Source organism: Triplophysa rosa, linkage group LG4 (assembly GCF_024868665.1).
Source record: "Triplophysa rosa linkage group LG4, Trosa_1v2, whole genome shotgun sequence".
NCBI lineage: Eukaryota > Metazoa > Chordata > Actinopteri > Cypriniformes > Nemacheilidae > Triplophysa > Triplophysa rosa.
In genome coordinates, this window is record NC_079893.1 from 13,413,285 (window position 1) to 13,440,238 (window position 26,954).

Here is a 26,954-nt window from a genome sequence, read left to right on the forward strand (position 1 = left end):
CGTTGACAGGTGTGGGGATTGCAGACACGAAACAGATGCGGGAGTGTGGGTAATGGATTCCTGGGGCAAACACAGGGAGGGTCGCTGTGGAGGAGATGGTTACCAATTCTTACCACTTAGGGTCTTCTTGTCAGAATGGTAGAGGTCAGTGCTACAGGTCGGTGTGCATTTTTGGGCAAGAAAATGTTGTGAGGCTGTTGAAGAGAAGGCTGAGCTGGACAAGTCATTCGACTGGAAAAGAAAATGGGGAAACAGTTAAGACGTTTACAATCTCATATATTAAAATATTGAACAATTTCAGGTAATACATTTAAAAATTAATAACAGTCCTGATATTGTTTAGGTGACACACCGAGGTGGGATAAGATTGTTGTAAAAAATATAAAAACTGCCTAGCAGAAAAAACAGCTTAAAAAAGCCTAGCAACACAACTGTCAATCTTTCCCGTTTGGCCTGGGTTAAAGCCTTCAATTGTAGTGCAATTGGTGTTCTTTTTTCAATACCATACATCGTTTTATGGGTAAAATTATATATAAATATATTTAATTTTCTAAATGCATTTGTATTTTAATTAATTCACAATCGATAGACTGAAACCACGTTAGAAATAGATCGCTTTATTTTGAAATCCAAAAAGCCGCTTTTACCGTAATGCGCAGTATATGCGCACATAACAAAACCGAGTGAGGGCTAGTTTGACTGTCGTTTTCGAAGTGGCGGCTGGCTTGACCGCAGTCGTACGGATGTAGTCGCTTTTAGCTATAAAAATCACGACCGGTTATAACCGGTGTGTTTTATGTCAGATTAAAACGTGAAAATATTTAGAGGTTTTGTTAACTACAGACCTTATTTCAGGCGTGTATACACATTGCATTACATCTAAAATAACGATAATATTAGCCCTGTCATTTGACCCCTTTAAATGATTTTATACTAGAACAAAGCTTTCCGTTTGGTAATGTCCCTTAAACCCCTGGCATTGAGAGAAATAACAGAAATTGACATACAAATAGAACTGATGGCGGAATACCCTGTGAAGTCCACTTCGCAGTCCACTCACGGTAAAACGGAACGCAGCTCAAGTGACGTCGTTCCCTCACCTGCCGACCAATCGAATGAATGGTTGTAAAAGCTTCAAAAAACGAATATTTTGTATTTGATGAAACAAATGCTCCCTGACCCATTGTGTTTTTTATTAAACATAAACAAACGCAAACAAAGACACAAAAACACATTATTTTATTTATATTAATTGAAGAGTTATTTGCAAAAACAGATAACTCCTTTTTTCAATGTTTAAAAATCACGTATTTATTATGTAATCATGTTCTTAGTGTTTTATGGTTTAAATTATTATAGTTAATAAAAAATTATAATATCTCTAGACTTCGAATAGGACATGGTCAAATGCTAACAAACATCCTACAGAGAGGTTCAATAAGTGTAATGAACCAGAAGGAGTTTAACATATACTGATGCATTGTAAAACATAATAATAAAAGGCAAATAATAAAAGATAAACTGATGAAAATTTTAAATAAAACATTGTAACTAGAAAATATTCAAAAAGTAATAATGGCAGATCTCCAATGCAAAACGAAAGTTAGATTTTTTTAAGAAATGTGAATTAAGTTATAATAAAATATTATTTATTTTTAAATAATTTCCTGTCTATGCTTTACACTCCGGTTTCAGTTGGTGGCGGTAATGCACGAAAAAGTTGGACTGCCATAAAATAAAAACAAGAAGATAACCTCGATTTTTAATTTCGATTAGCTTCGACATTATATTGGAAGCAATAATAGTATGCCATGTAATTATTAAAATAAATGACATGAGGCTGAATGTTTCTATCATCTTTTTCTGCAATGACTTTTATGTGATTTGTAACTCGTTGTCTGTCTAACCGGATGTTCCGGTTCAACTCTGTTTGATTTTTAGCGGTTTGTCAAACAATGGATGAACAGACTAGATTTGTTTTGCGCAGGATATTTAAAAAAATACCGAGCAGAAATATCGAGGATCTTCTGAAAAATTGGAACTGTTTAACTGCAGATCAGCTGCGCGCGCTGGATTATACGAGACCCAAATGGACTTTAGTGGAAAACATAATCAGTTTCTGCGAGGTAAGAACGTTAACTTACATTCACTGAGATGCATCCACTGAATAGGCTAATGCTTAATTACACATAATGTTTAGTTCGTTTTTTAATCGCGTTTTTTTCACTCTTTTCGATTCTGTGGGAATTTAGTAACGCTATAGTCTTCCATAAACCCTATTATTTATTTTTCAGACTGACCATATTTTCAGTTTAAATGTAGGTATTTATTTGTCAGATAAGTGTCTTCGGTATATGTGTATATGCTATGCTTATTGGATAAGGTGTTTTGCTATATGTGTACGCTAACGTTACTTCGAACTAAAACGCTCTCTAGGAACCTCACTTAGATGGACTTATGGTCAAATGAAACACTATGGATAAACCAAAGCAGCTAGAGTTCAATTGCTAAACACAAGAGATCACTTGTTAAAGAACAGTTGTTGTGAGAATCACTTTCTCGTTCTGTGTTTTAGGAGAGAAGATTGAACCTGAAGCATATAACCAATTTGGAAATGATCAGTGAGTGATTTCCCAAAATAATGTTAAACAAAGTAAATAATTGCAGACATGCACTCAGCCTGAACTGTCTTTCACAATGTTCCTGAACTTAAAATTTTACAAATTCATGTAGGTTTTACATTTTGTCTTTTAATAACTTCAGAGTGTTCAAATTTATATACATTTTTAAATCCATCAGACCGTATCAAAAACCCTGATAGTGACACCTGGCATACATGTCAACTTGTTGAGGCACAAGGTAAGAGGTCTTATGTATGATTTTTCATTTGATTTCAAAGAATGTGTGTTTAATGTAGCACAGAATTGTTTGTTAAATAAATTGTTGTGCTATTTCTTTTTCTTTGTCCACAGATGATGCACTTTTTGTGGAGTTGACACAGTTTAAAGAGCAGCTTAAAGCATACCTAGAGGGGGTTATCAGACATGTAATAACAGTAACACACAATATGTAACAAAAACAAAGTGACAACTAGTGTTGTGTACCGTTCACATTTCAAACAATAATTTACCTAAACCATAAGGCCTCCACCATTAACAGACCATTAGATAATATACCATTAAACAACTTTTAAGTGCTCAAAACTCAAATAGTCCACAAAAACTATTTTAACAGCACCATTGCTGAAAGGAACATTTTTTTAACTTAACAGTTAGGACCGAATTAAGTAATATTATAACTATTTTATGCATTTAAAATGTGCATGAGTCTAATGCTGCGTTGTCCACAGCCAGTGTTGCCAGATTGGGCGGTTCTGAATTTGATTGTGCGGGTAATAATTGGCTTGGGCGGGTGGACAAAATTTGGGCGGATTTGGGATCAGTTTGGCGGGTTTGAAACATGTACATTGTGTAGGCTTATTATTAAACAAAACCCAAGTGTGCTTGTACTCCATCCAATTAGTAATCGTGACGTTACTAAACACGCCCACTGACGAGGTCGCAGGCTAGCCCGCGGCTTTTAGCCAATCACGAGTGATAGTTTGCCACTGCCAAAGACAGTTTTGCAACCGCCAAAAAAGAAGCTGCAGCCAGCACTCAGCTGGCAATATAAACAGTCAATATGCCGAAGTGATTCTGAAAAGTTGCGTTCAGCTGTGTTCTTCAGCATCCTGTCAAGTTACAACCGACACCCTGTTACTGTTCTGCATTTAAAGGTAGGCTTAAGATCTCCCTCTCTCTGTCTGTCTGTCTCGCTCTTACTTACACACCTGTTTATAATGAGTAAAATGTAGTAATAATAATAGTTAAAATAAAAATATTTGAAGTATAAAATATAATTTCAATACACATTGTTGAACTCGTTATTAACGAATTGGGTATGTGAATGATCTAAATCTACACTGTAAAAGTGCATTGTGTGTGGTGTGAGGGCGGCCATGGGACATAGATGTGAACGTCTTATGTTGTCATTTTGTTACTGTGGTTCCGTTGCTGCTGGTGTATGTCGCTAGCCATAGCATGGTACATTAATTGTGGCATTTAAAATAGCTAAATATTGATCAAATTTAATCAAATATTTTGGGCGGTTTTGTGTGCGTTTGGGTGGGTTTTGGACCGTTCTTGGGCTGGAAACCTTCAACTCTATCTGGCAACACTGTCCACAGCTTCAAACTGCCTCTTAACCTCGACGGCCTCAGTCACCTCTTTCCATCATTTGTTTATATTGTGTTTTTTGACTGTTCAAATGTGCCTGTAAGTGATAACTTTGTTTCTAGACTTTGTTAGATGATTTGATTAATTGCTGGCAGGGCCAGCCGTCCTACAGGCGAAACAGGCAGGTGCCTGGGGCCCGATCTTACCGATGGGGCCTCGTAAGCCCACAACACTAGCCTTGGTACCACAGACATAGGATATACCTAGACAGCGCATTAACCGCTTTGCCTTGCTGCGGCAGTACGGCAACGGTGCCGCCATTACAGTCCTGTACACATTTTTACATTTCTTAAGACATTTCAATGGTTTACGGCTTACATGGAGTACAAAAACATCATGGGCCGGTTGCATAAACTGCTTAAACTAGTCTTTAATTTTTTTCTTGAAGACTGGTCATAACTTATTTAAGTCGGTTACATAAAACGGTAGATTGGTCTACTTGAAATATTGAAGTAAGACTGATTAGTCCCGACTATTTGCTATTCAGTGAGACTAGTTTTTAAGTCTTAATTTAGCGGCTAAGTTAATACAACTGGGCACATGTCTCTTTAATATGTCGATAGTTGGACTTTTAATTGTTGTCATAAGGAATTATATATATATATAATATCCATTAATATCCAATCATTGTGCTTGTTATTAATGAGAATCTCCTATATGGTGCCATGTTTAGTGGTATGCACAGCATATCCATGACATACACACACATATGTGACCCTGGACAACAAAACCAGTCTTATAGGTCAATTTTTCGAAATTGAGATTTTTACATAATCTGAATATCAGAGTTGGGTTCGAGTCCACCTTTGTCGAGTCCGAGTCGAGACCAAGTCGTAACCTATTGAGTCCGAGTTCGAGTCCAAAAGGTGCCGAGTTGGACTCAAGTCCGAGTCCTTAATGTTCGAGTCCGAGTCGAGTCCGGTCGCTGAATTATACTGGAAAAAAATATTGAAAATACAACCGACCTTTTTATTATTATTTAATTTAATCTCAAAATATAGCCATTAAATTAATATTTGAACTTTTAAAAACCAAATATTGGTTTCATGTGTAATAAAACTTGTTTTAAAGCAAAATAAATCATAGAGGTATATGTAAAACTTTTATAAAATTACAAGTTTATAAAAATACAAATTAACCTCTCTCATTATTCTATCTCTATTGTGTCTTCCAGTTCAACAACTGACACTTCAATTATTTGATGCCCCTGTCCCACATTTACAGAGGATGTAGAAAACAGAAAATAATTAGTAGTCATAACAACAAGCTTGATGCTTCATTACTTTTACTTATCTGTCTATCAATGACAAGAAACATTTTTCAGAACAGAGCTCTGTTATGGTAACTTTTTAACGTGAACTGCAATGAACACTGAAAATACAATGTACTATATTACACAGACAGGGCGCTAAATCAGGGCCATATTGCTTTTCAGAAATACAAGTTCTGTGACCATTTTGTGAGTCAGGCGGGCACGATGTGGTCTCATGATGATGCCACCTTTACTAAAGACACGCTCTACTGGTGCAGAGGGTGCTGGTATAGACAACACTTTCACTGCCAGAGAATGGAGCAGTGGGAATTTTTCATGTTACTCATAATGCGGACTCGACTGTACTCGGCAAAATTCCCGAGTCCAAAATGTCAGAGTCCGTGACAAGTCCGAGTGCAAATTCATCCGAGTACGTGACAAGTCCGAGTTCATTCATAATTGCACTCGAGTCTGGACTCGAGTTCGAGTACCCCAACTCTACTGAATATATAGATATATGAGTTGTTAGAATAGGACAATATCTGGCTGAGATACAACCGTTTAAAACTCTGGAATCTGAGAGTGCAAAAAAATCTAAATATTGAGAAAATTGCCTTTGAAGTTGTTAATCAGGGGCACTGTGGCAGACCATCCACTCACAAAAATAAAGTTTTTATATATTTAAGGTAGGAAATTTACAAAATATCTTCATGGAACATGATCTTTACTTAACATCCTAATGATTTTTGCCATCTCCATTTTATTTGAGTCATCTAACAAAACACCCAAGGTAATATAATTTAATTTACATATTATCTGAAAAAAATAAAGGGAAATGGCTTTTTATGTCATCATCTTAGACAGTGTCAAAGATAAAATAGGCTTTTTTAGCCCGGTAAAACAGTTACAGCAGTAAATTTATGTTATGGTAAAACTAATAACACTGCCGTGGATAATTAACTGCGTGAAATAGCAGTGTATAGTAAAGACACATTATATCAACATTTCCGAGTATTTCAAAGTGAAAGAGCTGTGTTCTGATCATATGTGCATTTCATCTTCCTTAAATTATATCATATTAGGCATGTCTGCACAATTATTAAACAATTAGCAAAATGAATGTTTGACAAGCTTGAACCTATATACTATGAATAAACTACATGAAATCAACCCTAGTGTTGGAAACAAGAGATTTCATAATTTTTAAAACCGATGGGACCAAATTGTTTACACCAGTTGCAGAATAGGCCATTCCAGGATGACACACGTTTTTAATACTAGTAAAAGACCCTCCAATATGTCCTCACTGACTGTCAAAGTCCTCTATCCTTGAAGCATGTTTTAGTAGATTGTGCTGGTTTTAACTCTGAGAAAATGTTTTTATACATCCTTTGAAGAGATTTTTAATAGCCTAACATCAAATACCGTTTAGATAATTTAAAAAAAAAGATGATATAATATAGACAAAAAAAATTCTCGCCATAAAAATAGCCATGGAAGCCGGTATGGCGTGAAACAAACAAACAAACAAACTTGACAAGCTTGAATTTTAAGAATTCCTTATGACAATAATACATTTTTCAAGTAACTGGATGACTCGATAACTGGAGCCGAAATGTTTCTTTACTTCATGTAAATCGTAAAGTATTAAAATAAATGACAATGTAAATGTTATTGTGTTTTTAACCAGAAAATCCGCAGCTCCGCCATTCATTTATAGTGGGCTTTTGCCAGGACTGCCATGGCTGCGCTGTTGATGTACGATCCAGCAGCCAATGCCCAGTCTAGGTATTTCTTATGTCTATGGTTAGTACTGACATTACACTAAACTGAAGAACTCACTCAAATCTAAAGTAACCGCAACCACACTTGGAGATCATTATTTAACATATACATATACCGTATATACATATACAAATATATATATATATATATAAAATATATATATATATGTATATATATTTAGTGCTGTCAATCGATTAAAAAAATTAATCGGATTAATCACACATTTTTTCTGTGATTAATCACGATTAATCGCACATAACTATTATATTTTAAAATATACTTTTACATTTTAATAATTTCACATTTAATCTTCAAATTGATGTAGAAACAACATATTTCTTTAACACATCATTTTATGAAAGCTAGCATTTTGATATTAGTACTGTAACTGATGTCTCTATTAAATTGATTATTTTAACATGAATTATAGCCATTCAACAGTATAATTGAGAGCTCATGTAGGAAACATACAGGAATTGAAGGACACTTTACAGTCTTTATTAATGCTAAATTATAAATTAAATGCAGAAGAATTCTCATTAAAGCTACAAAATCACATTGATTTCTTCTTTTATTTTGTTCTTTGATTAACATTAGTGACAGGAGTCAGCAGCACGTTTAAGAACGTGGCCCCTTTAAGAAGCTGTCTCAGTTCGCAGATCTGACCGTTACCGCACTCCCATTTTCACAACACTTTGCATTCATTTAAGATTTTATTTTACACTTTGAAGTCTGTGCTTAAGATATATATATATTAGGGCTGTCGTTAACGCGTTAACGCATGCGATTAATTTTTTCAAATTAACGCGTGAGAAAATATTTATCGCAATTAACGCAGCATCCGTTTGTTTTGACATCCTTTGTCTAGCGTTACATTATGTAATCACGCTCTTATTCGTGTACAGGCTTTTAAACCACTTAAGCGCGATTTGAAACAGTTGCTTTGACGCGTTCAATGGAGATAGACGCTTCTAAACTGTGGGACGCGGCAAAACGCAACGCGAGGTCCAGTCTGGTGTAAACAGTCACCTGCTAAGGGCTGCGTCGGTGAATCTCTGTCAGACAGCGCATCCGTGTTAAGTTCTCTTTCGTGCTTGAATGGATAAAACCACACAAGATTATGTCAGAAAGCCCGTTTTGTCTAGCATTTTCTTAAGCACAGACTTCAAAGTGTAAAATAAAATCTTAAATGAATGCAAAGTGTTGTGAAAATGGGAGTGCGGTGACGGTCAGATCTGCGACTGAGACAGCTCTTAAAGGGCCACGTTCTTAAACGTGCTGCTCTGACTCCTGTCACTAATGTTAATCAAAGAACAAAATAAAAGAAGAAATCAATGTGATTTTGTAGCTTTAATGAGAATTCTTCTGCATTTAATTTATAATTTAGCATTAATAAAGACTGTAAAGTGTCCTTCAATTCCTGTATGTTTCCTACATGAGCTCTCAATTATACTGTTGAATGGCTATAATTCATGTTAAAATAATCAATTTAATAGAGACATCAGTTACAGTACTAATATCAAAATGCTAGCTTTCATAAAATGATGCTGTTAAAGAAATATGTTGTTTCTACATCAATTTGAAGATTAAATGTGAAATTATTAAAATGTAAAAGTATATTTTAAAATATAATAGTTATGTGCGATTAATCGTGATTAATCACAGAAAAAATGTGTGATTAATCCGATTAATTTTTTTAATCGATTGACAGCACTAATATTATACACTGCGTTCCAAATTATTATGCAAATGATATCTTTCTCTGGTTTTCCTAATTTGTCGATGCAAATGACAGTCAGTATAATTTTCAAGTAATCAACAGTTAGGGTACATTTGGAATTTTATTGAACAAACCTCCCACTGACAACAGTATTTATTTAAAAAATGAAAAACTCAAAATGCACTGTTCCAAATTATTATGCACAACAGAGTTTGAAAACATTTCATAGGTTGTAAAAAACTGAAAATGGTCATTTGTTGAATTTGCAGCATTAGGAGGTCATATTTACTGAAATCAAAAGCTATTTCAATCAAAAACATCCTAACAGGGCAAGTTACATGTTAACATAGGACCCCTTCTTTGATATCACCTTCACAATTCTTGCATCCATTGAACTTGTGAGTTTTTGGATAGTTTCTGATTGAATTTCTTTGCAGGATGTCAGAATAGCCTCCCAGAGCTGCTGTTTTGATGCTAACTGCCTCCCACCATCATAGATCTTTCGCTTGAGGATGCTCCAAAGGTTCTCAATAGGGTTGAGGTCAGGGGAGGATGGTGGCCACACCATGAGTTTCTCTCCTTTTATGCCCATAGCAGCCAATGACACAGAGGTATTCTTTGCAGCATGAGATGGTGCATTGTCATGCATGAAGATGATTTTGCTACGGAAGGCATGGTTCTTCTTTTTGTACCATGGAAGAAAGTGCTCAGTCAGAAACTCTACATACCTTGCAGAGTTCATTTTCACACCTTCAGGGACCCTAAAGGGGCCCACCAGCTGTCTCCCCATGATTCCAGCCCAAAACATGACTCCGCCACCTCCTTGCTGACGTCGCAGCGTTGTTGGGACATGGTGGCCATCCACCAACCATCCACTACTCCATCCATCTGGACCATCCAGGGTTGCACGGCACTCATCAGTAAACAAGACTGTTTGAAAATTAGTCTTCATGTATGTGTGGGCCCACTGCAACCGTTTCTGCTTGTGAGCATTGGTTAGGGGTGGCCGAATAGTAGGTTTATGCACAACTGCAAGCATCTGGAGGATCCTACACCTTGAGGTTTTCGGGACTCCCGAGGCACCAGCAGCTTCAAATACCTGTTTGCTGCTTTGCAATGGCATTTTTGCAGCTGCTCTCTTAATCCGATGAATTTGTCTGGAAGAAACCTTCCTCATTCTGCCTTTATCTGCACGAACCCTTCTGTGCTCTGAATCAGCCACAAATCTCTTCACAGTACGATGATCTCGCTTAAGTTTTCGTGAAATATCTAATGTTTTCATACCTTGTCCAAGACATTGCACTATTTGACGCTTTTCGGCAGCAGACAGATCCTTTTTCTTTCCCATATTGCTTGAAACCTGTGGCCTGCTTAATAATGTGGAACGTCCTTCTTAAGTAGTTTTCCTTTAATTGGGCTCACCTGGCAAACTACTTATCACAGGTGTCTGAGATTGATTTCAGTGATCCAAAGAGCACTGAGACACAATACCATCCATAAGTTTAATTGAACAATATAAAATTAAATGTTTACGACACTTAAATCCAATTTGCATAATAATTTGGAACGCAGTGTACATACACATGCACATACATACACACACACACACACACATATATATATATATATATATATATATACAGTTAGGTCCATAAATATTTGGACAGAAGCACATTTTTTGTTATTTTAACTGTGTATGAAAGAGTATTCGAGTTACAGTTTTATAATAGATATTGTCTTAAAGTGCACACTCTCAGCTTTATTTAGAGTGTATTCACATCCAGATTAGCTGAAGGATTTAGGAATTACAGCTCTTTAATATGAAGCTCTCCCCTTTTTCAAGGGACCAAAAGTAATTGGACAGTTGAATCAAAAGCTGTTTTATTCACAGGTATGGGCTTTTCCTTAAATAATTTCTTCATAAATTATAGAATACAAACATATCCCCGGCTAAGGTACGAAACAGCAGTGATAACGAATTGTGTACATGTATTGTATGCAGTGTGAGGCTAATGCAGAAAACATGTTTAAACATGCGCGCCTAGAGAGTCAGACCGCACACTAAACTGAGTTCTCTTTCACGTCTACTTACTCTGAAATTACCTCAAAATTCCCATATTAGCAAGGGTCCATGTAAAATCAGTCTGTTTTACGAACGTTAACAGCTGGGAAACAAAACGGACGCGTCACAGTATATTAGATCTGTATAGAACGCTCTTAAAGAGCAGGTTTCATGAATCTCATAAAATTACTGGCATTTCAGTGTGTAACGTAGCTTTCCTTCAATTTTGACGATCTGCAAAGTTATTCCAAAAAGTCCATGATAAATTAAGATATTGGCTTCCAAAGTAAGGAGTCAACTCCGAACCGCCCAAACGAATCGTTAGGCTTTCGAATCTTTTGAGTGTAACATTGATACGTCACAGTGTAATGCATCAGCACAATACCCGCCTTCCCGCGAAACAGGAACACTCTGACCAGCCCACTATCACTTCAGGTAGTGTTGCGTATACAACATGTCGAGGGGACGCTGTGTTTTGTGCTGTGAACGCAAATGTACTTTGTTTTCGCTGCCAAAGGATGACAATGTGAAGGATCAGTGGTTACATTTTTTTTCCACGATACCACTGCAGTACAATTAAAACCTTGTGTAATGTGCTCGTCATTTTACCGACGACTGCTTCTCAAATTTTGGCGAGTTCAACGTGGGATTTGCCAGCCGCTAGACCCTTAAAGATAAGTCAATACCAACTTTATTTGGACTAACAAGCGTCTCAGAACCACAAACTGTTGTAACCTTGGTTCTCTGAGAGGAGGGAACGAGACATTGTGTGAAACGCAAGGGGAATCCCCTTCTCCAAACCTTTACTGAATCATTATTGCACAACTGTAACTGGCCAATGCCGGTCAAGACGGAGCTTAGGGGTGTGGTGCCACCCGTATATTACCCGCCGCCTGGACCGCATTCCCTCAGAATCTTACGACTGAACATAACAGCGCGGAGGTTTACGCAATGTCTCGTTCCCTCCTCTCAGGGAACCGAGGTTACGACAGTAACCGGAGACATTCCCTTTCGAGAGAGGTCTCTCTACATTGCGTGAAACGCTAGGGCAGTGGTTCTCAACTCTGGCCCGCGAGATCCATTTTCCTGACTAGTTTAGCCCCAACTCTGATAAAACACCTGAAGAGGCTAATCAGTGACTAATCAGCGCTATCTAAATGGTGTTGAGAGCGACTTAGGCACATAACTCACTTTAGGTTTGAGCGTGATGCTGCAGTCATTAGTTCCGAACCGCATGCAGGCGGCGTCGATAGACAGCGCATGTATGTCCCCTACACGCTTAGCAGACACAGGAGCAAGTAGTAGGACGGTTTTTAGGGAGAGCTCCCTCAGTCCCGTCAAATTGCAAGGGCTTGACAGTGGCACCGTAGGAGGGCAAGGGGGTTTGGCCGTCTCGCGCCCCACAGAAATCTCACCACCCAAGTATGCTTGCCTACGGAGCGACTGTCAATTGGAGGGTGAAAGGCGACATAAACTTTCAGGGTAGACGGCGAGCTGCCGGCGTCCAAGTGCTGCTGCAGAAAGGCTGGAATCTCAAATACAGGACATAGCTCCGGGTCAAGACCGTTTTCCCAGCACCATTTGACATCGACAGGGAGAAGAACAGTATTCTTTTCTGTCACAAAAAGATCAACATCCGCTTTTCCGAACCGATCCCAGATCAAGCTCACTGACTGAGGGTTCAACCCCATGAGGGGGGCCGTCCCTCGACAGCATGTCCACACCACAGTTCATCTGACCGGGCACATGCATCGCCCTGATGGAGAGCAGGTGACGATCGGCCCAAAGGAGGAGATGCACTGCCTGCTTTGAAGAGGGCTCTCGATGAACACCACCCTGTCGATTTATGTATGACACTACCGACGTGTTGTCTGTACGTATCAGTACATGTGCGACTCGATCTGCGGGAGAAAGCACTTCAGGGCCAAGAAAACCACTTTCAACTAAGCGGTTGATATGCCACTGTCTTTCACTGACGCGTCCGTCATAATCACTTTCTGCCCGGTGATCGGACCCAACTGGATGCCACGGCGATACATGTCGGGGCTGTGCCACGGCTTCAGGGCGTTTAGACACCTGCGCATTACCGCGACTCTCACGTGCCCCGCTAACCAAGCGTTTCTCTGCACTCGGGACCTCAGCCAGAGCTGGAGGGGACGCATGAACAACAGACCGAGGTGGCACACCGCTGTTGCTGATGCCATCAGCCCCAAAAGCCTCTGAAACACTTTTAGCCTGATAGGGCGTCCCAGCCTGAAAAGGCTCAAGGTTGACATGATACTTCGCACGCGCTCTGGGCTCAGGTTAGAGCGCATGGTGATCGAGTCTAAGCACACTCCCAAATACACGATTGACAGGCTGGGGAGAAGCACGCTCTTCTGTCTGTTTACACACAGTTCCAAGGTTTCCATGTGCGAAAGGAGCCTGCATGCATGGGCATTGAGCATCTCTTGCGAGTGGGCTAAAACCAGCCAATCGTCCAAATGTTTCAGAATGCTCATACCACTCGCTCTCAGAGGGGATAAAGCCGCATCCACTATCTTTGTAAATGTGCGCTGAGCTAACGCCAGTCCGAAGGGGAGCACCATGAATTTGTACGCGGTGCCCTCGAATGCAAACTCAGGAAGCGCCTGTGGCAAGGGGCTATCTGAACATGAAAGTATGCATCTTTCAGATCCACGGAAATAAACCAGTCCCCGAGCCTAATCTGCGTGAAAATCTGTTTTATCGTCGTCATTCTGAAAGCGCGTTTGTACAGCGCACGAGATTGATGGGTCTCAGGTCTGGAATCGGCCGGAAACCTCCATCTCTCTTTGGAAAGACAAAATAGTGGCTGTAGAAGCCGCTTTCTCTCTCGCTTGGGGAGACTACCTCTATTGCTTGCTTCACGAGGAGGTTGCCAATCTCCTGTCTGAACATCGGTACAATCTTCAGGGAGAATATGGACGGGACCACGCCATTGTAGCGGGGCGCAGAAACTGGAGCGAGTAGCCGTTCTCTATTATATTCAGCACCCAAGGCGAGATACCCGTGATGGACTGCCATACCTCCTTGTAGACCCGCAAGAGACACAGTGCCTCGTTCTGCACTCTCCAGGTTATCCTGCGCGTGGGAGAAGCCGCCGTCAGCGGCGGTGCATGAGCGCCGATCTGAGCTCTGCCGAAAGAGCTCTGACTCGTAGTAACCAGAGTATGAGACGGGACATAAGAGGGGATTGGTGCATCGCCGTGAGGCCAGGGGGTGCGTCCAACCTGGCACAGAATGAGACGGCAGCGGCTCGCGGCATGGAGGTGGCGAGCTTGCTGCGTTCATAAGAGGAGGAGAATGCTCTGATTGTGAAAATGTTTGCATTTTTATTACATTTGACACAGGAACATTCACAAGACAATCATTCTCTTTGTTGCCCGCAACCGCTAAGGGGACAGACAAGTGCTTCGGACTCTTCGCGGGAGGTCCCCCGTCGAGCACGCTCCTCCCAGCGAATTAGTCAGGAACTCCACTTCGGCCGCCACGGGCGTGGGCTGCTTGATTGGTCAGATGAGAACCGGTGACGTGAAAGCGGCTGAGCAGAGCGTCTGCGGAGTACCTGGCTCATAGCACGCGAGCGCTTCTGGTCCTCCGTGAAGCACTGAATGACGGCGTCCCCGAATAAACTGGAGGGAGACAACAGAGCATTCAGGAGGGCTCTCTTGTCTGCCTCCTTGAGATCCGTCAACGTCAGCCACAGGTGACGGTGGAGCGCAACCTTGAAGCCCATGGTGCGGCTTAGTGGCGAAATCTGTGGCCGCGTGCAGGTACTTAACGCTGTCCGGGTTAGGTTCTTCCCCGTCCAGAGAACGCCGCAGCTGAGCCTGCAGCTTCTCTGATCCCTGTACGAAGCCGCCAACGACATGAGCTAGTCCTCATCTCCCGACGCGCCAAACCGGACCACCTCCACGGCTTCATCAGCGGGACGGAGGCTCTCATCCACGAAGAACACTGGAGACCCGGGGGGCCGAGACCGCTGACGGCGGGCCGATGGGCCCCGAACATAAGGTACAAATCGGCATACCGGAACACACGAGCAGAAGGATCCGATGAATTCCTCTTCTGTAGGTCGTATCCTCAACAGTTTGCAAAGGTGAGTGAAGGAGAAAGATTCTGAGGGAATGCGGTCCAGGCGGCGGGTTATATAGAGGTGCCGCCACACCCCTAAGCGCCGTCTTGACCGGCATTGGCCAGTTACAATTTTCATTTTACTGGCATTGTGCAATAAGGCTTCAGTAAAGGTTTGGAGAAGGGGATTCCCCTAGCGTTTCACGCAATGTAGAGAGACCTCTCTCGAAAGAGAACTCAACTTTTTAAAACGTGTCTCGAAACTTACGTTTTTGAAAATGTTTAATGTTCCTACGGTAAATCTTAGAAACATAATATCCTACATACACCAAACTAAAACACAAATATACGCAAACAAATAGTACTAAAAAGCGCTTTTTTGTTAAAACTGGTTAAATAAAACTGGCCTATGTGCGCAAGTGCATTTTCTTTACAAAGTGACATTGCCATCCACTGGCCTTGTATTGTTTTTGTGAATCTGTGTACACACAACAACGTAAATGCTTTTTGACAATGCTGTTGTGTGTATGTGAAACTTTATAAACATGATGGAAAATTTTTTCCATTTTACTTCATTGTTAGGGATGGGTACCGAAACCCGGTATTAAACAGGCCCCGGGGCAATATTATGAAAGACCGGAGCATCGATAAGCTCCGCCCTTATCGGTTCCTCTTTCGGTCCTCAGGAAAAAAATCTTCTCCACAATAGTTTCTAATTTTCAATAACACCAAGAATTTAGTCTTTGGGGCATGCATATTCGATATTCCCAGCAGAGCACGCAAAGCGGCACGTCACGTGTCTCTCGCGCAGAACACACGAACAGCCGCACAGAAGAAAGACGCTCGTAATTCGCGACGATGGCGGAGAGAACTAAACGTTCAAAAGTGTGGTCACACTTCACCAAAGTTGATGCTGACAGTGACGATGTTCGTTACCACAAGTGCAACAAAACCTTTGCTTGCAAGGGTGGAAACACAAGTAATCTGTCAAAGCACCTGTCAAAAGTGCATCATGTACAGACAGAGCGATGCACTGTTTTTGACTGCTTAGCCCAATGTAGTTCATCTCTTGATGCCCCAAAGGATTACGGAAGAATTTATGAAAAATATAATTTCTTTTGTTGTATTTTTTATTTTATTTATTTTGAATTATTTATTTATTGTTAATTATGTTCATTCAAATAAAGCAATGTTAATTCTGTTCCCAATTTGTTTTTTATATCAAAAAGTACTGATAAGAATACAGTTAAAGTACCGGACTGATAAGCAGTATAGATAACAGTAATACCGTTAAAATCTTAACGATACACATAGTTTTTGTCATTACACACCATTATTGTGTAAATATCATATTTTCTTCAGAAATCCAGGTAAGCTGTTAACCTAAATCTTTTGCTTTTCAAGATTTCCATTAAGATAAAGAAACATGAGGATGAGGCTTTATGGATTCGGATTGCTTGGGGGGATAACTTCAGCAAACCCAATCACCTCAAGCCAACATATGTTGTTCACCATCTGCATACCTCTTATGTGTTCATCTGCAACCTCGTGGCCAAACACAAGATCCTTCTATATCAGGTCACTTTGTCCTTGCATTCGTAATCAATCTCCCTCCATCTACCTCTTTGCCATTTTACATAAAATATTGTGTTTTCAAAATCAATAATTTCAATTTAGACTATATTGTTAGCTCTTTAAGGGGGGTGGTGGGGGGGGGGTACTTGAGAGATCTGTTTGTTTTCTCAGGACTAAATACAATATTAAATAAATCTTTGTTTTGGCTGTGTCTGCTGGTGTTTTCACTGGTAGGCTTTGATGGTATCCACTAAACACGGGTCAATCAAGGATGCACACCTGAGCAACAGAAGTCTTACTGCAATGAGGACTCTCCTACTGAGACATTATCAGCAGGTAACCTTATATTTTGCAAAGTTTTGTTTTCTGTTTTCAATTTATCAAAGTAACGTCTATTTATTAGGGATGTAACGGTATTGTAAATATCGAAGTATCGCGATAGCATTTTTTTTCGATACTATCGTGGTCGCATGACGATAGATCTTCCAGGCAAAGTGTAGTTTTTTCAGCCGAATGGAGCGAGTTGAGGGAAGTGGGAACTACAATTCCCATCAACCCACTCGTGCCCATCATCCTCTCCGCTCTGCTGCCGCCCGCTACAGATCAAGTTGAGCGAAAATGGCGGATGCCGCTAGTGGCATAGAAACGGATTTACAAATTGTTGAAGCTAGGGCTGGGCGGAATGACGGAATATTCCGTTATTTTTCTATTCCATGTATTCCGCGGAATGTAAATAAGTAGGCGTGGTTAACTCGACGCTCTGCAAATTAGGCGCTATTCTGAAAAAAACTAATGAATTAATCCACCCGTAACAAATGAACGTATCAAACATTCTTTTGACCATCTTTCAGTCTGTAGTTTAGTGATCCGCTCCAGTCCGGCGCTTCTCTCACTCGCAGTGCTCGTGCAGGGATCTGCGCCAGCATTTAAAAAAGCTCATTCTCAACACGTATTTCAGAAGTCAGGTTGTTTTGAAAAGCTGTTAATAGTTTTATAAAGTTTAACTTCAGGTGAGCCAAGGTGAAACTTGCGTTGAAATGCGCGATGATGCTCGAGAACGCGTGAGCGCTTTGATGTGACGCGCTTCTACCTCCAGTTTTGGGAGACGCGTGAGGAGTCACCAGAGACTCGTAGTGCAAAAACAAGCCCGAGAATAAACAAACCTAAAGACAGAGTCGCAACACACTAAAAGTGCTCATCTAATAGAGAGTGAAGAGCGATAACGACCTACAGTACAGACCCCATGAACACCAGTTTAGTCATATACTGTACTCTCATTGTTTGTGCATATTCATACTTTATTGTTATATATGTTGTCTATCTTCCTACTGTATACATATGATATAGCCAGAAGATAAATATGAATAAATAATACATCTGATTATCAGAACTTAATTTGATATCTTTAGTACATTTTCATAACTTACCTACATTTTAACTATGGTGAGCATTTAAATGAACTGTAATAAATAAATTAGTTAAATCAATCTAAGAAAAATGAGGTATAAAATATAGAATTATAATGGGAGATTGTTTCATGAAATATATCGTTACCGTGAAATAAAATTACTCATTCCTTGAAATAGATTTTTGTCCATTCCGCCCACCTCTAGTTGAAGCTAAAGCGAATTATAAATCACATGTGTGGAAGCATTTCGGTTTTCCCGTAACAAGAAACGAGAAAAGGTGACGGACAGACAAAAAAAAAATATGCAGACACTGCCAGACTGCGGTGAAGTACAATTCGGGGAATACGACTAATATGAAGAGCCATTTGTTACATCACCCCAAAAAGTTTCATGATGATACGAGGAGAAAAAAAAATAGCAGTGAGTGAAGCAGTGAATGAGGTGAGTGTGTGAGTGAAACAGTGAATGAGGCGAGTACCTGACTGGTTGTGAGTTGTTAAAAGTTGACAAACAACTCAAACTTTTTTCATTTAAATTTTTTCATGTTTCATGTTCTCAATTTTTATGTTATTAATTTTTATGCTATTATATTACTGTTCTTTGCACTTTAAAATTACCTAATCTAAAAATAATAAATGTGATCTTTGTTCAGTCATAGTTTAATAAACGCTTATGCCACATTTTTCCAAGTCTTCATTTGTTTTGTTTTTTTCCTGCACAAAATCCAATAAATATCGTATCATAGTCTTCATATCGAGGTACTATCGTATCGTGAAATGTTGATACCGTTACATCCCTACTATTTATACTTTTTACCATAACTTGACAATACTTTTTGATAATATCTTTTTCTTTTTTGATAGGTTTTTCCTAACAATTACTCAAGGATCTTAGATGAAGGAAACACTTGTCCCTCTCGTATGTACCTGATTATTGTTTGCATCAATGTTTTTTTTTTAAATGCAATGCTTTTAAAACTTGTTCACGTTTAACATTTGTGCATAAGAACTGTGATGTATTGTTTTTTTTTGTATTTTGAACATCTTTGTAGTGTAATGTTCTTTGTGCCTAAAAGCAAACATTTTACTTAAATAGTTTGTGCTTTACTACTTTTCCTTTAAAATGGACTCATCCTTGTTCCAATGTTTAAGACACTATGTATGCGTTAACTTATATTTTAACTGTAATACAGATCCCTGTATTGAAAAAGAACATGCTGCCCATGAAGAAAGAAGGGATCAGTTGGCCTCTGAAGCATTTGGGGACAGCCCTACTCTAAAGCTGGAGACAGCTGTGTATAGAGTATGTGGATGAAATACATTTATGACCTTACATCAGAGTTAGTGTAGTTATTAGTGTACCGTACTAGTAATAGTATACATGTAGTTTAAAGTAACCACACATACAGCTAAACAAGATGTCTTACATAAAACATTGAGCTTCAATAAACATGCTTTTGTGTTTGTTTCCAGCTCGAGACGAGATACAGGGGAAATGTCAAGACCACCTTCAGTGACGAGGAGGAATTATTCAGAGGGGTTGTTAAGTTCTCAAGCACCAGTCTGCTACAGTCCTTGCGACATTGTGTTGCTTCAGGTGAGAGGTGTTAAAGACCTTGTGGAGGAGACTTTTTTATTGTCCGTCATTTTGACTGACAGGCTCGTAAAAAATCCATCATAATCTATTATTACCCGTCACTATGGTGCAAGGTGGCGTTAGGTGGTAATTAGTATGTTCGTGACATCATCACGTTGTACTTGCGTCTCGGAACTTGTTGCATTTTAATACAACTGAATGCCCAATAAAGCCGTTGTTGTTTATATTCATCTATATATTTAATGTTTATGTTCATATGTGATTCGATCTGGGAAAACCTGACACATGGGGGAAATTTATATATTAGTTTTTGATACCATATTCAAGCCCTTTCCAAATCAAAAAGTTTTTATTTTGCTTATACCTTGTGTATGTAACAAAAGTTATGGCTGAGGTCGGCTGAAGCACTAGGATTTTCAGGAACGGAATTTGGAGGAAAACGGGTTTAAAGTTAAGTGATGAAAAAGAATCACAACAGTCCAGTATCACAAGTCCAGTGGTAAAAGACTTACTCTAATAACAATTTAATAAAAAAACATTTCCTAGTGTTGAAGTCTATAAAAATACTGTACAAAACCGTTTGAATAAAACGAAAGTAAGGAAAATGGTGCAGGGCACACTTAAAGAATGAGAGCTCTGCCGTTATAACTACACAAGGAAACTCGCAAACATTATGGACAACAACTAATAAGCAGTGAAGCAAGTTTTACATTGTTTATCATGTGCATAGTGTCTGGACTTTTGATCATCCCTTGTATGTTTTGCGATCGCGGTCCGGCTCGCATGAGCAGCGGACCGGGGATAACTCCCGGTGCTGCAGACGGGGAGCTCTTACACAGGACTGGCGGGAAATGTGCATTGATACTCCTTCATTCTTCATGTTATGTGGTTTACTTTGATAGGTGTCCCAGCACGACATCCGACGGGCTTTCCCAGATCGCATCACATATGTCTAGTCAGTAACAATGACAGGTGAAAACACGCACGACCCTTTGCGAGCATATCACGCTCTAATCAAGGGAAACGGGGAGTTACAAATTGCCCTCATTGTAATCCGTCAAAATGACGGATGGACAACCTTCAGGTTTTTCTGTCACTGGTAAAAAAAAATCTGTCAATGACAGAGAATTTTCGGTTAACGCGACCTCTTGTACATACACGTACAGGAATATCTGGACCATGGCCAATCAGAGGGGGGTCCGCCCTTCATTATCTCTGATTGGTTTAGACCACGATATGGGCCTAATGTGTGTCTGTTGTTGAATCACAGGGAGACTTTGAGTCGCAGAGACTTTTTTTCACCCACGAATGGCACCGGTGCGACCTCAGATTTTTTTTAGTCGCACCATTGAGAAATAAGGTCGCACTCTAGAGCCCTGCATAGTATCTCAAAGATACAGGCATATGACACTAGGTAGGATATGACAAGTTTGATATCAAAGTACTCTGATTGAGCCAACAAATGCAGAATTTAGTTCCAAAATGAGAACTATAAAAATTGTTTTTTATTGTGCATTCCAATTGATATCAATTAGGGATGCACCGATAAGATTTTTTGGGCCGATACCGGTTTTAACAAACAACTATCTGCCGATACCGATATTGGTCAATTGCACACAGTACTATACAATGCTAGCTAGTTTTTCTGCATTCAATTAATTTTACTGAACATGAATTGGATCCATTTAACATTTAACAAGTGTAAATGTGCCTAAATGTAAATGCAAGTTAAGATAAAATTACAATAAGAGAACATGACAATCTTCAAAGGTGATTTTTCCTATCCAATATTTCTTTTATTAAAAACATTAACTCAAATTTGACTTAAAATGGAACATTTCTTTAATAAATCTAAATGAAGTCTGCTATTTACAGTAATTATTTTGCTCAGAGATATTCAGACATCCAACTCATTGCCTCCATGCAGTTAATTAATAAACTAGGGCCCTATGAAATCTGTTTTGTTCCCTTTCAAGTTGGTCTCCCTACATTGCGTATAGCTCACGCTATGGGGGTTACCCCTCCTTCCTGAAATACTGAAGCTTGATTGCATCGCGTCGGTAAATTTTACTGGCCAATGTCGTTCGAGCGCCGAGCTATGGGCGGAGCCACCCACTATATAGGTCTGCGTCGAGCGGAATTGACTCAGATTCTTTCTCCTTCTCGAAGCAAGCATCAACTAAAGATTACAGATTACTTCTCGCAGTTGACGATGCTAACAAGAGGACGCAGTTTACATGTTCCCCTTTGGCAATCCGGCAAGAGGATTAGACACAAGAATTGGAGTCTGGCCCCTCTTCATCCAGTTACTGGAGCATCTTGGCTTGAAAAGCCTGGAGAACGGCCATCGTATGAACCGTCGACGGCGCTTGGCCGGCTGCCATGTATGCTTTCTCAGCCAGGAGGTTGATAGTGCGATAGGGGCTTAGAAGGCAGTAACAGAGTGGATTTCCACCCACGTGCAGCCGGACAGAGGTGAGTCGCGACTGCCTCTTCGATAGGCGGCGGATTCGAATAACCCATGTAACTCCAATGTAATGCAGCGCTTGCCCCTCTCAAGCAGAGTGGAATGTGCGTCATGAATTATCTGGACGATTGGCTCGTTATAGCCCAGTCAAGAGATGTACTGGAGAACCACAAGCGCCAGCTTCTGGGGCACATGGAGAGTCTGGGGCTGGATATCAACGTGCAGAAGAGCAGGCTGCGCCCCACACAGAGCATTACATTAGGAATGAATTTGGATTCACGCTCTATGAGAGCGCATCTTTCTCAGGAATCTGTGCAGTCTTTGGTCAGCACTCTCGCCTCGTTCAGACCGGGAAGAGAGCTGTGTTTCTGAAGAGTTTTCAGAGACTGTTGGGGTTTATGTCGGCAGCGGCGGTGGTATGCCGGCTCGGACTTCTGCATATGAGATAGGGCTGTGCTATTTGGGGAAAATATCTAATTGCGATATTTTTGACAGACATTGCGATTGCAATTTGATTTGCGATTTTAACTTTTCTAATTCAAGCTTCAGCTCAATATTGTTGTGTGGAGCACAGTATGGGTATAGTTACCCTGCTGAAAGAAAATGACAACAAAAAACATTACAGAAATTCTAATTGTTTCCATTAAAACCATTACAAAATTAATTTTTGTAGTGTGTTTTGGGCATTATTCAAATAGGGCTTACTGTTGTTCAATTGGTTCCCAACTTCCAGATTACATCACACCAATAGAATCCAAATACCAGTGTACACTATTATACTTTCCATTAAAACAAATACAACTCCCACTGTAACCCTTAAATCCATAACATTTTCTATTGTTAGTGAATTATTAAAATAGTTCATAGGTTACATAGGCTGATTTATAATTTAAGTATGTGGGATTTTTTAAAACAAGTAGAAAATGTGCTGAATGTTTAATTTCATCCAAGTGAAATCAGCAAAACAGTTAGATAGAATTTACATTTGTTTGAAACGCGGAGATTGTGTGAGTTGACACAGGGTGCGCGCCTGCGGGGGCCGGACTCCAATTCTTTCAAGAAGCTGCGCTCTGTATGGGCAGCCTGGTCACACTGAAGAGGCATCTCTGGCTGACGCTGACAGAGATGAGGGAGTCTGAGAAAGCCCAGCTGTTAGACGCACCCATTTCTTCCCAAGGCTTATTCGGCAACGTGGTGGGCTCCTTCTCGGAGAAGTTTGTGGAGGCTTAGAAGCAGTCAAAAGCCTTAAGCAATTTCCTGCCTAAGAGAGAGCGGCCGGCCGCAGCTCCGCCGCTATCCAGATCTTCGTCGTCACAAGAGAGCCCTCTGTTCCTCATGTGGGCATGAGGATGGACACAGAGCCAGCTGTGAGACTGAAGGCAAGGCAGCCACGGTACCCGAAGAAGGCGGGGCCCTGTCCTTTGAAACCGGTGCCGGACCCACAACAAAGTTCCTGATGGGAGTGTTGTGAGGAGGAAGTGGACGAGGAGCTGGCGAGCAAGAAAGTTCGTCTTGCTGTGTTGAATCCGTCTGTTCCCTTGCATGCCGCAGGTGACGGCGAAAAATGTTTGACATGTTTTATTTGCAAAAAAGATCAAACCAAACAATATTCACACTCGGAGCTCTTTTCCTCCTCACTGTGTTTTCCGTTTGCGCCATGTATGCGGAGTCCCGCTCTCAAGCGGTGTTCCGCAGGGCACGAGCCCAGTGTGCTGTCTCGGTCTGAGCACGAGTGCTCCCTCGACGCATACCGATGGACCAGCCGGTGTAGCAGACAGCTCTGTCATCGGATGGTGGCTCATTCCGGATGTCACAACACGTTTCGACCCCTCTCGCGCTATGTGGATGCGTGACGCGCGTTTCAAGGAGTGTTGAAGTGGGTAATGCGCACAGTCATAAGCGGATACACACTTCAGCTTGCACGCAGACCACCCCGTTTCAACGGTGTGATGATTTTGGATGTGCCAGACAAAGATGCGCCGGTCTTACGAGCAAAGATTCTTTCTCTCCTAGAGAAGCAGGCGATAGAAGTTCCCACGGAGGATGTGGAGAGCGGTCTTTACAGCCGTGACTTCCTAGTCCCCAAAAAGGGCAGGGTTCTTTTCTGGATTTGAGACCGCTGAATCGTGCGTTGGCGAAGCGCTTATTCAAAATGATAACAGTAAAACAGATCCTCGTGCATATTAAGCCCAGGGACTGGTTTATATTGGTGGATCTAAAAGACGCCTATTTTCTCATCTAGATAGCCCATCGTCACAGACATTTTCTGAAGTTTGCGTTCGAAGGCACAGCGTACCAGTTCATAGTTCTCCCATTCGGGCTGGCGTTGGCTCCGAGAACGTTCACAAAGTGTGTAAATGCAGCGCTTGCCCCTCTCAAGCAGAGTGGAATGTGCGTCATGAATTATCTGGACAATTGGCTCATTATAGCCCAGTCAAGAGATGTATTGGAGAACCACAAGCGCCTGCTTCTGGAGCACATGGAGAGTCTGGGGCTGGTTGTCAACATGCAGAAGAGCAGGCTGCGCCCCACACAGAGCATTACATTAGGAATGAATTTGGATTCACACTCTGAGAGCGCGTCTTTCTCAGGTGTGCAGTCTTTGGTCAGCGCTCTCGCCTTGTTCAGACCGGGAAGAGCGGTGTTTCTGCAGAGTTTTCAGAGACTGTTGTGGGGCTTATGTCGGCAGCGGCGGTGGTCTGCCGGCTCGGATTTCTGCATATGAGACCACTTTAGCTATGGCTGAAATCCCGAGTGCCGCACAGGGCGTGGTGCGACGGCTGGTTGCGCATCATGGTGACCCATGGATGTAGGCGGATGCTGGCTGCCTGGGTCAACACAAATATGTACGAGCAGGGAGTTCAGATGGGCAGAGTGGTCAGCAGAAAATTTGTCACTGTGGACGTGTTGTTGACTGGCTGGGGAGCCCTTTGCGAAGGCAGACAGGCTTATGGTGCTTGGACAAGCGCTCAAGCGACATGGCATATAAACTGCCTAGAGCTGAAGGCAGTATCTTTAGCTTTGCAAAGCTTCCTCCCTCTCATAAAGGATCGACATGTCCTGGTTCGGACAAACAACACGACGGTGGTGTCCTATATCAATCATCTGGGGGGCATTCGCTCGCGCTCACTTCAGAGGCTGTTGGAGCATCTCCTTTTGTGGGCAGACGGGAACCTCCTGTCGATTTGGGCAGTACATGTTCCTGGCAGTCAGAACTGCGGCGCAGACATGCTGTCCAGAGGCGGTCCGGTTCACGGGGCATGGAGGTTACATCCGCAGACTGTGCAGTTGATCTGGAGCCTGTTTGGAGAGGCGGAGATTGATTTGTTTGCCTCAGAGGAGAATATGCACTGCCGGCTATTCTTCTCATGCTCTTTCGAGTCGCTGGCCCAAGGGGCCGAAATATGCTTTTCCCCCAGCGAAAATTATACCTCTAGTGCTGCACAAGATCAAGGAGGAGAGAGAGACTGTGCTGTTAGTTGCGCTGAATTGGCCCAACCAGCCATAGTTTCCAGAGTTGGTAGGGATGCTGACGTCTCCCCCGTGGCTGATCCCCTTACGGTGTGACCACCCCAGACCGGAGTTATGGGACCTGCTTTGGGACCATGTTTGGCAGGTCAGCGCGAGGAGCATCTGCTGAATGTTCCACAACGATTTTTGGATACGATCGCAGAAGCGAGAGCCCCATTGACCAAACGTCAGTACAGTTTGAAATGGCAGGTTTTCATTTCATGGTGTAAGACGAGAAACGAAGATGCTGCTAGATGTGACGTATCTGTCATCCTGTCATTTCTGCAAGATTATCTAGATGCGGGGCGCATGCCATCCACACTGAAGGTGTATGTGGCTGCTATTTCGGCCTTTCATCTGCCCATCGATGGTCGTGCAGTCGGAAAGCATCATCTCATCGCTGGATTCTTAAGAGGTGCATGGCGGTTATGCCCGTTTCGCTGCAACATGATGCCTGTTTGGGAGTTATCCCTGGTGCTTAATGCACTCTCCGGACCGCCCTTTGAGCCGCTGCATACGACAGAGTTGAAAGAGCTCTCATTTAAGACGGTACCTTTACTCGCGTTAGCGTGTGGTAAGAGAGTGAGCGACTTACATGCACTGTCTACAAACACTGCTTGTTTGGAGTTTAGTAAGGATGACTGTATGGTCAGGCTGCAGCCTAGATGAGGATATGTGCCTAAGGTCCTTTCTACTTCGTATAGACCACAAGTCATTACGCTGCAGGCATTTGCTCCTCAGAATTCGGAGCCGGGGCTGCATCCACTTTGCCCAGTCTGTGCTCTATGGATTTATCTAGACAGGACTAGTCATTTCAGACTGGCGGAGCAGCTGTGTTTATCTGTTTCGGGGGCCACTCTAAAGGGCTGCCGATATCAAAGCAGCGGCTATCACATTGGATTGTAGAGGAGATTGAGTTGCCGTACGCTTCTAAGAAAGAGCCTTGTCTGTGGGGAGTGCGTGCCCACTCTACAAGGAAAGTCGCCTCATCTTGGGCTTGGGCAAAAGGTATGTCAATTCAGGACATTTGTCTGGCGGCAGGATGGTCGTCGCGAGACACTTTTGCTAGATTTTACAACTTCGAGATTCCATCATTTGCACCGCATACTCTGTCTGTGCAGTGATATGTCTTGGTATTGGTTGTTGCCGGAGCTTGTCCACACCCCTTAATGAGCGGAGTGGTGTCGACTTGGTCCGGTATGCTGTGTA

At 41.5% G+C, this 26,954-nt stretch overlaps 1 protein-coding gene across 1 annotated transcript in view; it reads left to right on the top strand.

Annotated features, from left to right (window-relative positions):
* The first annotated feature begins 1,932 nt into the window (after positions 1-1,932).
* Positions 1,933-26,954, top strand: part of cenpn (centromere protein N) — a 46,500-nt gene continuing 21,478 nt past the window's right edge. Inside the window, exons 1-9 of the mRNA XM_057330981.1 lie at positions 1,933-2,126; positions 2,576-2,621; positions 2,800-2,859; positions 2,973-3,046; positions 16,593-16,766; positions 16,998-17,099; positions 19,036-19,090; positions 19,365-19,474; positions 19,645-19,768. Of these exons, the coding sequence (XP_057186964.1) occupies positions 1,956-2,126; positions 2,576-2,621; positions 2,800-2,859; positions 2,973-3,046; positions 16,593-16,766; positions 16,998-17,099; positions 19,036-19,090; positions 19,365-19,474; positions 19,645-19,768 (916 nt within the window). The 5' untranslated portion in view covers positions 1,933-1,955. The remainder of the gene's footprint in view (positions 2,127-2,575; positions 2,622-2,799; positions 2,860-2,972; positions 3,047-16,592; positions 16,767-16,997; positions 17,100-19,035; positions 19,091-19,364; positions 19,475-19,644; positions 19,769-26,954) is intronic.